Source organism: Gracilinanus agilis, chromosome 3 (genome assembly GCF_016433145.1).
Source record: "Gracilinanus agilis isolate LMUSP501 chromosome 3, AgileGrace, whole genome shotgun sequence".
Taxonomy (NCBI): domain Eukaryota; kingdom Metazoa; phylum Chordata; class Mammalia; order Didelphimorphia; family Didelphidae; genus Gracilinanus; species Gracilinanus agilis.
The window spans coordinates 679,405,125-679,419,757 of NC_058132.1; the positions used below are offsets into that span (position 1 = coordinate 679,405,125).

A 14,633-nucleotide genomic window follows, 5' to 3' on the forward strand; every position below is an offset into this window, starting at 1 on the left:
TATTTACTTATTCATGCATTCATTCATTCACTCATTTATTTATTTATTTATTCATTTATCTATCTATTTATTTGTTTGCTCATTTATTCATTCATTCATTCATTCATTCATTTATTCATTCATTCATTTATTCATTCATTCATTCATTCATTCATCCATCCATCCATTCATTCATTCATTCATCCATCCATCCATCCATTCATTCATTTATTCATCTATTCATTCATTCATTTATTTATTTATTTATCAAGTTATTTATTTATCAAGTTATTTATTTATTTATTTAGAATCCTCACCTTCCATCTAGGAGTCAATACTGTGTATTGGCTCCAAGGCAGAAGAGCGGTAAGGGTAGGCAATGGGGGTCAAGTGACTTGCCCAGGGTCACACAGCTGGGACGTGCCTGAGGCCAGATTTCCGACTATAGATTTAAAGGCTAGAAAGGACCTTAGATGTCATTTAGTCCAGCCTCTTCATTTTATTGTTATTATTATAACAATAACATATAATATACAATTGTATATACAATAATACATATTGTATATACACAATAATATATAATAATTATATACAACAGCAATAATAAAAATAATAACAATAACAATAATAATGGCTAACACTTTAAGGTTTGCCAAGTGCTATCCAGATTTTATCTACTTGATTGTCACAGAAACCCTGGGAGGTAGATGCAATTATTTTTTCCCATTTTATAGATCAGTAAACTGAGACCAAGAGCAGAAACATCATTCATCCAGCTTTATGTAGCCAGGATTTAATTCGTCCCAATTACTCCAGGGGACCAAAGTAGGAGTAAAGTGTAGGAGATACCAAAATGCAGATTTGGGGTTGTCAGAAGAAATTGCTTGCTAATTAGAATTTGGGGGATGGACATTACTTTGGGAGATAGGGAGCTCCCTGCTCCCTGGAGGTTGATTGGCTGCTCTTCAGGGATGTTGTAGTGGGGATCTGGTACAAGTTTGATGATCATGGAAGAACCTCGGTGGTCATCCAGTTTAACCCCTTCATCTTACAAAAGGGGAAACTAAGGCCCCAGGAGAGTAAATGATTGTCTCAGAGTCATTCAGGTAATAAACAGAAGAGGTGATCCTTTGACAGCAAAACCAAGGCTCTTTCCACTCTACTGGGTGGATGTTTTTTCTTTGGCTCTACTTTCTTCACCCCTCATCAAGTCATTGTAAGAAGTCTCCATACTTATCATCCTTTATGGCACAGCTATATCCCATTACATCCATATGCCGTCATTTGTTAAGCCATTTGCCAGCCTAAAACCAGACACTTTGTACCCAGCTTTTTGTTATCACAAAAATTCTGTGGGCATTTTTTTGTGCATATGGATTTTTTCTCCTTCTCAAGAGCCTCTGGGATAGAGGCCCAAAGCTAGAGGAATCTGAGTCAAAGGGTACAAACAATATAGTAACTCTTTGTGCATTAATCTCACATCATTTTCCAGAAGGGTTCAATCAGTTCCCAGCTTTGCTATCCTGTGTTCTCCACATCTCCCCAATAGTGAGTTTTCCTCTAGCTCCATGAGTAGGAAGTGATACCTCAGGGATGCTTAAATCTTCTTTTATCTGATTATTAATGATTCTGAACATTTTTTTGGTTGTTATTTCATAGTTTATATTTCTCATGAAACCCATTTGTTCTTCTCTTAGGACATCGACTCTCCATTTTGTTTGATTTATTTCTGGAAGCTTTATTGATGCACTTGATGTTATGTTCCTTTTCCAATATATTTACATGCCAGTCATTGATCCATTACTCACAACACAACAAGAGAAACCAACCAACACGGTGACGGGCACTATCTTTTGTGTTTCTTCTTTATAAATACACTGTATGTAAAATAAACATAAATATAAAAACACCAGTAATTCTATTTTATTATAAATATATGATCTGTTCAGTTGTTTTCAACAGTGATGGACTCTTTGTGACTCTATTTGGAGTTTAGATACTAGAATGGTTTGTCATTTCCTTTCCTAGTTCTTTTTTTGTTTTTTAAACCCTTACCTTCTGTCTTAGCATCAATTCTAAGACAGAAGAATGGCAAGGATTAGGCAAATGGGGTTAAATGACTTATCCAGGGTCACACAGCTAGAAACTGACTGAGGATAAATTTGAACCCACATTCAACTCCAGACCTGGCACTCATCCACTTCTCTTTTCCCTATTTTACAGATGATGAAACCGAGGTAGACAGGGTTAAATGACTTGCCCAGGGTCACACACTAATTAGACCTAGCTAATAAGTATCTGAGGCCAGATTTGTTCTCAGGAAGAGGAATCTTCTTTACTCCAGGCCTTGGCACTCTATCCACTGTACCACCTAGATGTCCCTACATATGTTTTTATTTAGATTAATTTACAATAATATGTATAATAACAGAATGTTTATAGCTTATATTTATTATAATATATTTAGATTAACAGAATAGATTTATAATATAAAATAGATTTATAATAATAAAAATGTATTGATACTCAAATAATTATATACACGTAGAATTATAGATATATAAATGTGTATTTGTATATATTCACGGGTGTATAATGCCTTGTCCAAGAATATAATGCCTTGTCCATAGAATCTCTTTGAAGGAAAGGCTGGTTTCACTTTTGTCTTTGTATATCCAGCCTAGAACTTAGTGGACATAATGAATGCTTGTTGATTGATGACTGATTGACAGCACACACAGCATTCTGCACCTCGAACCCTCTTCCTCTATACTATGAGAAGGGATGTGCATTTTATCATTTTTTTTTTAGTTTTCTTTTTGGTATTTTCTGTAGACACCTTTGAAACACTCCATATTTTAGTTGAGTGTAGAATAATAGATTTATAGCTTGAAGGGAACTTTGAGGTCATCTAATCTATTTCCCCATTTTACATACTAGGATAACTGAGAGATAATAGTGAGGTGACTTGCCCACGGTCATCCAGGAGCTAAGGTCATGGACCTTTCATGGACAATTAGATGTGTCTACAAAGAAGAAGTTCAGTCACAGAAGAAAGAAAAACAACAACTCTTAAATAGAGAAAATTCCCAATTTTGTTTCCTGAATCATTTAAAATTTTGTTTCTTATCCAGAGGTTTTTTTAATTTTAATTTTTTATTTTTATAAAACCCTTACCCTCCGTCTTGGAGTCAATACTGTGTATTGGCTCCAAGGCAGAAGACTGGTAAGGGATAGGTAATGGGGGTCAAGTGACTTGCCCAGGGTCACACAGCTGGGAAGTGTCTGAGGCCAGATTTGAACCTAGGACTTCCTGTCTCTAGGCCTGGCTTTCAATCCACTGAGCCACCCAGCTGCCCCCCTTATCCAGAGTTTTTAACCTTTTTGGTGTCATGGACTCTTTTAGCAGTCTGGTGACATCCTTCTCAGAAGATTATTTTTAAATGCATAAAACAAAATACAGAAGATTTCAAAGGAAACAAATATTGAAATTCAGTTATCAAAATATTTTAAAAAATTAAAGAATAAATAAAAATATTTTTTAAATCGCTCACAGACATTCTGAAGTCTATCCTTGGAACCCTCAGGGCTCCATAGGTCCCAGGTTCCAGACTCTCTCTTTGCTCATTTGTCCGCTTGGGTAACTTGGCTTGTCTCTGTCTTCCAGATTTCAGAAGGAGGTCTCTATGTGTGCATGAATACGTTCCTGGCCTTTGGAAGGGAACATGTTGAAAGGCACTATCGGAAAACTGGACAGTGTGTGTACATGCATCTGAAAAGACACGTGAGAGAGGTGAGAGCTGGCTTAGCCAGGGAAGCCTTTAATTGGGTCTTGATGGCCTTTAATTGGGTCTTAAAGAGGTATTCATATCCTTTCCCATGGATGATCTGGCTCTTTTTAGCTAGTTCTAGATGATCTGATTTGGGGAGACAAGGATAACCCTGTAATTGAAATCTATGGATAATCTCGACTCTGGATTTCAGTCATTCATTTCCCCTTTTCCTCCCTCTAAAGCTTTGACTGGAGTTCTTAGGTGCCCTCTTAGATCTAAGGACTTATTTCACTTATTCACAAATAATCAGCTAATTCAAAGCCAGATCAAGGCAGCTCTAGAAGGAAGAGAAACTGGATAGTCCATAAACCGAATGACCATTTTTTTGAGAACCGAGAGTTAGTTGCATTTTAATATGATTTCCATTTGCCAGAGCCTGATTCCTCTGTCAAAGCCCTCCTTTGAGGCCTCCTTGTGATGTGGAGCCGGAGAGGTGAGACCTCAGTCATGTCCTGCCATGTTAGAACAGCTTCAGGGATGAAGGGTTGAGGACCCGTCATCCTAGGACCAACCTTACTAAGTCTGAAAAGCTTCATTCCCACGGTGACCGTAGGGAGGAGAGATTTTTGCCCATAACAGCTTTCTAAACCCATCTGCTCAATTGTAGCAGGTTGTAATAACCAAAGGCCATTTCCCAGGCAGGGCAACGAATATGCTTAATTATTTTCTGAGAGCTGAGGGAGAGGAAAACAAAAAATGGGGTGGGTGGGAGGAAGAATCCAATATGTGAAAAATACCAATCACTGGTACTTATATAGTAGTCAGAAGTTTGGAAAGTTCTTTATGTTAGTTATATCCCTTGAACCTCTTTCTATATCCCATCAAGACTTATTATTCCCATTTTCCAGATGAGGAAACGGAGGCTGGGGGTGCTGAAGTGACTTGCCCAACATCACACAACTAATCAATGGAGTAGGTGGAATTTGAACTCAGGCTTTCCTGACTCTCAAGTCCAGGACTAGGCTTTATTGCTTCATGGATTATGCCACTTAGTAATAGGCTAGGTGAGCAATCTGTTAGATAGAAAGCGATTGGGCAGATGTTAGACAGTAAGCGTTCCTTACTCTGCCTTCTTAGCTCCCAGAAGCAGAAATCCTCCGTAGAAAGCAATGTTTTAGATAAATAATATGTTAGAAAACAAGTTTGGTTGTTTAGCGGAGGGCGGTGTGGAAACTTGGCTTTGGTCCATCCTGTTTATTGGGAAACTTTCCAAGAGCTGTAGAAAGCCATTCTGCCTTTGCCTGGGGAGAGGGAGTTACTCCCATTGAGGCAAGCTCTGTTCTTTGAAGTAGTCAAGTCAGAAGAACCTCCGTAAGTCTTGATCCTTGTCAAGTTTAGATCTGGCCTTTGTGTTTAGGTCAAAGTAGCCTGAAATAGCAAAATGGAACCATTAGAATCATGGAATGAATTTTGGCATTTGGGAAGCTTAGGGCTTTCTTGGAACTATCTCAGTTTCTCCAAACTGATGAATGGCAGAGCTGAGGACTCTGGTATTCAACCTCTGGAACACCTCTGGGTTGGAGCTCCAGTTTCTAGCCCTCTGGAGCAAGCCGGGGGTTGGGGCGTGATTTGGAGGGGCCTGGCCGGCCCTGCTGAATGGTCAAGAAGTCAGGGACACTCTTTGGAATAGAGCCATTGACATTCTTCCTCTGAAATGCGAGTAATTGCAGCCAACATTGGGGGTAGGGAAGTATGTGTGGTGTGTAGCCTATGGACTGCTCTCTTTCCAATAGGAAGAGAATTCTCTCCTTGTTCTGCTGCGTTCTGAGGTCTTGTGCCCAGGGTGGGATGGTCATTCTTGAACCCCTGACTTGGGAGGAAGAGGCTGTAGATTTAAGGGGGGATTCTTTTAGCTGCTCCACAAGAACAACCAGGGGGAGTTCAAGTGTCCCATCAGTGCAATCAGTAAGTTTTTATTAAGTGCCTCCTATTTGCCAGAAACTGTGCGAGGCTTTTAGAATACAAAACCCAAAAGAAAATGTCTTGACGTTTTTTTATGTGATTGAAGCGGGTGAAGTGAGCAAAGTGCTTTGATCTTCAAGATGGGAACAATCCTCTTTGGGAAGAAATGGGCATTTGACCTTTGTCTTTAGAAGGGCAAACTTTTAAAGTAGACACGTGGGGCAGCTAGGTGGCTCAGTAGATTGAGAGCTAGGAAGGTCCTGGGTTCAAATTTGACCTCAGACACTTCCTAGTGGAATGACCCTGGGCAAGTCACTTAATCCCCATTGCCTAACCTTTATGCTCTTCTCCCTTAGAACCAATACATAGTTAAAAAAAAAAAAGTAGGCAGGCCTGAATGTTCACATTCCTAAATGTGCTTTGATTGAGCAGATACCTACTGTGTGCTAAATAAAATGAACATAAAGACAAAAATGAATCAGTTTCCCCTTCATTAAGGAACAGGTTCCATAAAGAGTTATACCAAAGGGGTTAGTACTTCCATGTCAAATGGTATAAAACCAAAAGGAGCCTTGGGACTCGAGTCAGGTAAATGGGAAAAGAGAATTAGTAACACCTCCGAACTGGCCAAGATCAGGAGAGACAGGATGGGGCGGATTTTTATTCCTGGGTTACTAGAAAAGAACACTAAACCATCAGAAAGATGCTAAAATCAGGTTCAAGCCCACGTAGCTAAAATTGGCTCCTTTCTAGTGTTTCTAGAAAGCAGAACATGTTGGGAATAAAGTTTATAATAATTTGAAAGAGAAGTGAATGCGAATGTTGGCTCCACATTCCTTCACTGGCAGGCTTCCAGAAAAGACTAAATGGTCCCTTGTTGGTGATATTGTTGAGGGGATTCTTGTTCAGGTAGCAACCAGACTAGATGGCCTCCCAGGGCCCTCGTAGTGCTGAGAGGCTGTCGTTTGGATTCCACGTGTGTGGGACTGTGCTGGAAGATGAGACATTTTCATGTCCAACAATTGCTTGCTGATTGAGCCCTGGATCTTAGGGGTCATCTTTTACGTTGTTCTGGCCCTGTTTGAATGGAGAAGTACTGGCTGGCTGGGAACACCGAGTTGGTGATTGACTGATAAAATAGTTTGATGATAAAATCCCAGGTGAAAGCTAGGAAGAGTTTCTGTAGGGTGGAGTCTTCGGTCCAGCCGTTCTTATAAATGTGGAGTTCATGGGGCTTCCTGGGGATAAACCCTGATGGCATCCTTAAACTCCTCTGGTCTCTGAGGGTCCAGAAGCCTGGAGGCACATCAGTAAATTAAATGGCATTTGGAGCCTAGAGTGGTGGGATAGGGGGGAGCTGACATAATGATAGTTAGAGGCAGTTAGGAGTGGGAATGGTTGGTTGCATCATGTTCCTAGCCCTAGGTCAGTGGTTCCCAAACTTTTTTGGCCTACTGCCCCCTTTCCAGAAAAAATATTACTTAGCCCCCTGGAAATTAATTTTTAAAAAATTTTAATAGCAATTAATAGGAAAGATAAATGCACCTGTAGCCATCACCACTCTCCTGGATCGCTGCAGCACCCACCAGAGGGCAGTGGCGCCCACTTTGGGAATCACTGCCCTAGGTGATCACTAGATCATGAGGATTTGGGAGCTAACCACTACACCTGCTGGTGTTTGCTTGGGATTCATCCAGAAGCTTATAGACTTAGAATTGGAAGGGACTTTCAGGGTCATCTGAAGGGGACCAATCCTTTCAGTTTATAGATTAATTCCCAATTGTAGAGATTGATGCATTCAAACAATATTAAGTCCCAATTATATGTCAGGGACTGGGTATGCCAAGACAAAAAAACCAGTTCTTGCTCTCAAGGAGCTTACATTTTCTTCATGTGTGTGTGTCTGTGACATATATCTAAAATATTAGATTCAAAGTAACTTCAGGAGGAAGGCATTGTTAGATATGAGAATCAAGATGGGCTTCCTGTAGGAGGTGGCATTTAAGTTGAGCTTTGAATGGAATGTTCCATGTTAGAAATGAGACATCTGTGCATTCCAGGGCTAGGTGATTGGCTGTTTGAATCAAGGAAACTGGGTGCTAGAATATGATGTCTGAGGAGCAGCAAATAGCCCAACTTGACTGGAATGTAGAGTGCATGAAATTGAGTAATATGCAAATATCACTGGAAAGATAGGCTGGAGTTTTCATTTTATCCTATGGGCAAGAAGGAGTCCTGTGGGCTTCTTGAGCAGGGCAGTGATTAAGGAATTTGAATATACCTTGCAAGTGGTGATCAGGATTGGAACTCACTAAATTAATCCAACTTTCTTGTTTTATAGATGAGGAAATGTCTTGTTCAGCGTCCTAAAGTTAGTAAGTTTTAGAGGCAGGATTTGCAACCACAACTTGTGACTCCAAAACCAGCCTTTGTTCCTAGGCTAGGCTATTGCCGCATGCTGATTTTCCCCACCTCTCCCAATGCCTTCCAAAATAGGATCAAGAATAAAAAAGAAATAATAAAAAATAAAATAAAAAAGAACACAATCAAATAATCAGTAGTTAAATTTTTAATTGTTTTTTAAATACTCTATTTTCCCTTGAGTACCAAAATCTAGACTGATGTAGTTCTTGTACCTTCAGTTACTTTTTGAACTTCTATTGACTGTATAGGGGGAGAGATGTGAGCTAGAGATGATACCTTGAGTAGATCCTTCTCTTGTTTGTGACTCAGTAGATACTTCCTAGTGAGATTTTAGAGGGACAGAGAGATGAAATGTTCATGGTCCCACAGCTAAGACCTAGTTCTTTGTTGACTTCAAGGCCAGCCCCTTTCCTTTCCTCTCTACCTAGATGCTGCCCCATGGAGCCTTTCACTTACGAGTACATGAAATCTTCTAGAACGAGTATGGTTGGCTATTGAAGTGTGGCCAGGAATCTTGTCATGAGCCTGTTCTCTTTAATGGAAAACTTTTCAACAGTTGGTGAAAGCTGACTATGTCCTCTGGCAGTGATCTTGGCCTTGAGCTTATTATGGTGGGAACCACCCCCAATCTGCAGCCTCTTTGCATTCCAGCTGCTGGTGGAAACCATGTGAACTTTCTGAAATCCGACAGATCCTTGGCTGGACTCGATCAGCCTCTCTTGAGTTCTGAGTTTGTGTAGTTGGTTATAGAGCTGAATCCATATTTGTCTCTCTTAAAATCACTAGAAAGCTGTCACGGTAATTCATTCAACCCAAACCAACAAATTCAGCAAGCATTTGTTAAGTATCTATTCTCAAGAGAGATTGTGATAAGGCAGATCCCAGGGGATGGGCTGTGAGAGATCTGAAGAGGGCAGGATCTTTCTCCCCTAGGAAAAAGGGACAGGTGGGAAGAAGTGGCATCCAAGTTGGGCCTCGAAGAAAGAGAGCATGAGAAGAGGTAGAGAAGAGCTGGGATTTGGAGACACAAGATTTGGATTCATATCCCAGTTCTGCTATTTATCATCTTTGTCACCTTGGACAAACCACTTAACTTTGGGTCTCTGCTACTTTTATAAAAGGAGGGGTTAGACCAGTGATTCCCAAAGTGGGCGCTACCGCCCCCTGGTGGGTGCTTGCAGTGATCCAGGGGAGCAGTGATGGCCACAGGTGCATTTATCTTTCCTATTAATTGCTATTAAAATTAAAAAAAAATTAATTTCCAGGGGGTTTAGTAATATTTTTTTCTGGAAAGGGGGTGGTAGGCCAAAAAAGTTTGGGAACCACTGGTTTAGATGAAATTCCCTCTAATTCCCCTGAGGGATGTTAAAATATTAAATTATATCCCTTCAGAGCTTCATTTTCTTTTTCTGTAAAATTCAGGGCTTGATATTATAAATTCCTCCAAATGCTCTATAGATATTGGCAATAATAATAATAATTAATAATAATAATAATAATAGTTATCAGATTCTAAAGAACTGAGCATGGCCAAGGAGTTCCCCAAATTCCTCCTCTGTCCGATCTTAGGTCTTAGTTATTCTACAGCTAAATAATAGCTTTATAAATCATGTAGATCTAGGGGTGACAGCTTTGTCTTTTGTCTGTTCTGGTTTTTAGGCCACTGGCTTTTGTCACCACCCCTTCTGGCCAGCAGCAAATGGGTTTGGGCGAAAAATTTTCCCATGGGAGAGAAGGTTGAAACTAAAACATATTAGCTGTTTATTTCATTTATCTCTCTCATCCCTGGCTTTGATTTATGAGATAATTGAGGGATGACAGTAAATAAAAAAAGAGTTGAGGAGTCACAGAGCTGAATTTCAAAGGTTGGAGGCTCCTGAAAGGAGGTATGAAAAATGGGGCGGCTCTTCCCTCCTACCTAAGACAACCATCTTGCTCTAGGGGATTGCCAAGCAGTTTTGACCCTCCTAGTCTCTTTCCTCTTTCCCTAGTCTTTCCTTCTCCACTCTAGTCTTACTCGAATACACCCAAGCCATAGAAGCCCAAATCCTGCCTTTGCACGACTTGGTACAAGTAACTCAGTTTTTTCATTTATACAATCAGGATATTGGGCCAGATGGCTTTCCAGGTCCTTTCCAGGTAAAGAATTATGATCCTATGAAGTAGTAATAAGAGTAATTTATCACAATGCCTTTTACATAGGTTGTCTCATTTGGGAACTTGAAGTTCCTTGAGGGCAGGGACTAGTTTTCATTTTATCTTGGTCTCTAGTATGTAGCTCAGTGCCTGGCACATAGTAGGTGCTTAATTAAGTGCTTTTTGAAGGAATGTGCTTCTTAGGGCGCTGTAGGGTAGATACCACTGACAGAATCATCCTTGTTTCACAAATGAAGGAACTGAGCTTGAGGTTTGGGGATTTGCCTGTGCTCACAGAGGCAGGATTTGAACTCAGGTCCTCGTAACTCCAAGGCTGGACCTCCAGCTTTTGAAATTGGTGTCATATATCTAGTCCATATTAGAAACCATTTGTTTCTGTGCATTAGTCCATAGTGCCATGTGTTTCCAGGTTGTCCTATCCCCAAATACAGTTACAAAAAATCATTACTTTCTGTCTTAGTAATAACTCTACGACAGAAGAGCAAGGTATAGGCAGAGTGGTTAAGTGACTTGCCCAGGGTCACGTAGCTAGAAAATGTTTGAGGCCAGATTTGAACCCAGGGCCTCCAGATTCCAAGCCAGGCCAGGTATTCTATCCACTGGACCACCTAGTTGTTCCGTCCTCTCATTGCTCCCCATTCAGTTTTTGACCTGCCTGCCTTCTTTCTGTTTAGACTTTCTGAAGTCAAATTCTCTGCATAGTTATATAGATACAACCTAACTGCAAATCACAAGGCAAGATTCTGTTTTAAAATAATTTATGTAACATTAAAGAGATAGTAAGTAATCCACAAGAAATATTTGTATCTAAATATTTCAGTCTAATAAGAAATGCAGGATGTCCCCAACGCCTCAGTCCAGTTTTAAGCTGTGAAAGCTATATTTGTACTCTGTTTTTTTTTTAAATCTTCCTTCTTAGAATCAATATTGTGCATTGATTCCAAGTCAGAAGAGATAATGGCTAGAATATGGTGGTTAAGTGACTTGCCCAGAGAGTTAAGAAGTGTTTGAGGCCAGATATGAACCCAGGACCTCCTATTTCTAGGTCTGGTTCTATGGAGCCACCTAGCTATCCCCCATATTCATAGTGTTTTACAAAAGCTTTTCTGTGTTTGAAATTTAAGCAGAAAATACAAACGGTGCTTTTACGTATCTGAACCAGCATTTAATAGAATTTTTTTTTTGGTGGGAGGCAGTATGGCACGATGGTAAAATACCACCTAATGGAATTGGAGTCAAAGGACTTGTGATCAAATCCTGGCTCTTACTACTGGTGTGATCTTGGACAGATTACTTAAATTCTTTAATCCTCAGTTTCCTCATCTGTAAATGAGAGATTTGGATTAAATGATCTCTAAGGTCCCCGTTCAGCTCAGAATCTATGATCCTATATGTACCACCTGCTTTTTTGGGGATTCATCTAATTTTTTTATTAAGCCTTTTATATAACTGAATGTAGTTGTCTTTATATACATCATATCAACAAATCAATCCATTGTGCTCAGTGCCTGGCACATAGTGAGTATTTAATGCATATTTGTTGATTGATATGATTTTGCTTTTCTTTTCTACTCCTTTTCCTCTCTTTTGTTGTAGAATTAATATATGAAGCTATTATTATTGGGGAAAATATTATTTTGCCAGCATTTTAAAATTCATTTGACAGCTTTTATAAAATTCATTTTTCTTGATTTTAGACTTATATTTTCATTCAGATGATAACTGAAGAATGGCAGGTAGTACAGTAGAAAGAGAGTAGGATTTGGCATCAGAAGACCTGGGTTCAAATTGTGTTTGTTACCTCCTATTTTATAATTTTGGGCAAGCCCCTTCCTTTCCTTGGCTCTCAGTTTCCTCATTTATAAAATAAGGATGTTGAATTATATCTTTAAAGCCTCATCCTACTCCAAATCCTTTGCTCTTAATTTTTGTATGTTCTGAATCTAATTATTCTTTTTATAACTTTAAAAATCCTTAGGATCTCTCTCTCTCTCTCTCTCTCTCTCTCTCTCTCTCTCTCTCTCTCTCTCTCTCTCTCTGTCTGTCTCTCTCTCTGTCTGTCTTTCTCTCTCTGGTGGTTGGATCTGTGACTTTCATCACTGTGGGTTACTCTCTGGTGCAGAGCTCAAAGACTTATCAGTAACCAGCAACATACTCTTGCAGACTTATAGTCTTAGAGAATTGGATTGTTAATGATTTAAGGGCACTGGACTTGGAGTCAGGAAGATGTAGGCTCAAATTCCCCTTTAGATAATTTACCAGTTGCATGACCTTGGGTAAGTCACTGAACATCATTGTACTTCAGTGTTTTCTTCTATAAAATAAAGACATTGAGCTCAAAGGCCTTTTAGGATCCGATGACTTCTGTTTATGTTATTATAGTTATTACCTCTGTGACCTTGGGCAAGTCATTAAACTTTAATTTCCTCATCGGTAAAATGAGCTGGACCTCTCCAGTATCTTTGCCAAGAAAACCTCCAAATGGGGTCACAAAGAGTCAGCCATGACTGAAAAATGAAATGTCAAAATGAGATGATTGGACTAGAAGGATTCTGACGTCCCTTCTGGCTCTAGACTATACAGTGCTAAAATGTGAATTAAAATGTATAAGCAACAACATAATAATAGAACAATAAGCTTTCAGTAAAGAAATGGTTTAATATTTTAAAACAGAGGTATCAGACAGCACTTAGTTGGGATTGAGACTCACAATACTCCCAAGTGGGGCCCAAACCAGTTCGAAATGCAATTGGGAAATAGTTAGTATAATAAATTAAATACAATAGAAAGTATTAATATGTGGTTTTCTAAGCCAACATGTAGCTTGAAGGGATCATTCTATATGCTTTGGTGGTCCCTGTTTCTATTTGAGTTTGATACTGCTGCTTTAAAACACTCTGTTTTCCTTAAGATACCACTTGAAAAATTGTAAGGCATATAAGGAAAGCTCCTAAAACATTATTGTTTAAAGGACTCAACTCCATCATAGGCATATTCCTAATTATTAGAGACAGGAAGTTATCTTAGAATTTCAAATCTAGACAGGTAGAATGCATTAATACCCCTTTTGGCTCCCTAATAGCTTGAATGAGGGCTAGACTACAGGCTCTCTAATTTCCCTTCCAGTTCTAAAATTCTGTGAGTTCAGCTCATCCCACTTTGCCCCTTGAGATCATCCGTGGCCCCCGGAATCCTCGCTCACTTTCGGAATGTCCTGTGTAGTGTAGATGTTTCTTCCTGGTCCTCTGTAAAGTATTATGTCTTGTTGCGTTCATCTATCTGTGACCTAAACGTTGTTTGCTTCTTAGGCTGGATTTCAACTGTGTATCTTCTCACTTTTCCTTTTTCCCCCCCCAGAAAGTAACAGGGGCATCTGGTGGCGTGTTACCAAAAAGGAGGAATACCAAGCTATTCTTAGGTATTGTAAATGGTTGTTTTCGATAGTCTTTCTAAGTTGTCTTGTGTGTGCCTTTTATTTGAATTTGTGTGATGGCCATTGCTTTGACCTCCATGAAGGAGAGAGGCAAGCTTCATTATTTCCACTGATTTGACTCCATTTCCTTTTTGGTTCCAATCAGTGGGGAAGGGAGTTTTATGCCATTTCCTCAGTTGAATCTCTAATAATAACAATAACTCATATTGCTTAAAGGTTTGCAAAGTATTTTTCTTGCATTTAAAAATAATAATAACAACAACCTGCATTTATATAGTGCTTTACGGTTTGCAAAGTGCTATCCACATGTAATCTCATTTGATAGCATTTAATGTTTCATAAGTATTTAATAATGACTGCTCTGACTGGGATTTGAGCTGGCCTGGGGACAGTTTCTTTTTAAAGAGGGCTTCCCTGGGAGCTGCTGCTCACCAGGCCTGGTTTCTGATGTGTGTAATGTTGGCCAAATTCAATTCGATTGATGGATATTTGTTTATTACCTTCTCTGTATAAGACACTGCTTAAGCTTTTCCTTCAACTTCTCCTGGTATAGTTTTCCCAGGGCATACAATGATGAGATGCCTTTCCATCGGAGCCCAAGTAGGGTGGAGTAGCTAGAGTTCTGTCCTAGAAGGTGGTGGCAAGGGTTTCGCCAGGGAATCCCCAACAGTGCTTAGCACCTGGTTGGGAAAGATAATGAATTAAAATCAGAAAACAGCAGCTGATGTGTTCTGGTGAGCTCCTTCCTTGCCCTGGCCTGCTTCTTTCCAAAGCCAATGAACTGCAGCATCTCTGAGGCTTTGAGCCCTCCCTACCCCCAGGACAAGGTTCTGTCCCTCCTCTTCAAGGATGTATTTTATGCTTCCTACCTGGGGTGTGGTTTGCCCTGTTTGCCCCAGGTACAA

At 39.7% G+C, this 14,633-nt stretch overlaps 1 protein-coding gene across 1 annotated transcript in view; it reads left to right on the forward strand.

The window, feature by feature from the left end:
• USP13 (ubiquitin specific peptidase 13) overlaps positions 1 to 14,633 on the forward strand; it is a 159,651-nt gene that overhangs the window by 40,257 nt on the left and 104,761 nt on the right. Inside the window, exons 2-3 of the mRNA XM_044669563.1 lie at positions 3,647 to 3,772; positions 13,653 to 13,713. Of these exons, the coding sequence (XP_044525498.1) occupies positions 3,647 to 3,772; positions 13,653 to 13,713 (187 nt within the window). The remainder of the gene's footprint in view (positions 1 to 3,646; positions 3,773 to 13,652; positions 13,714 to 14,633) is intronic.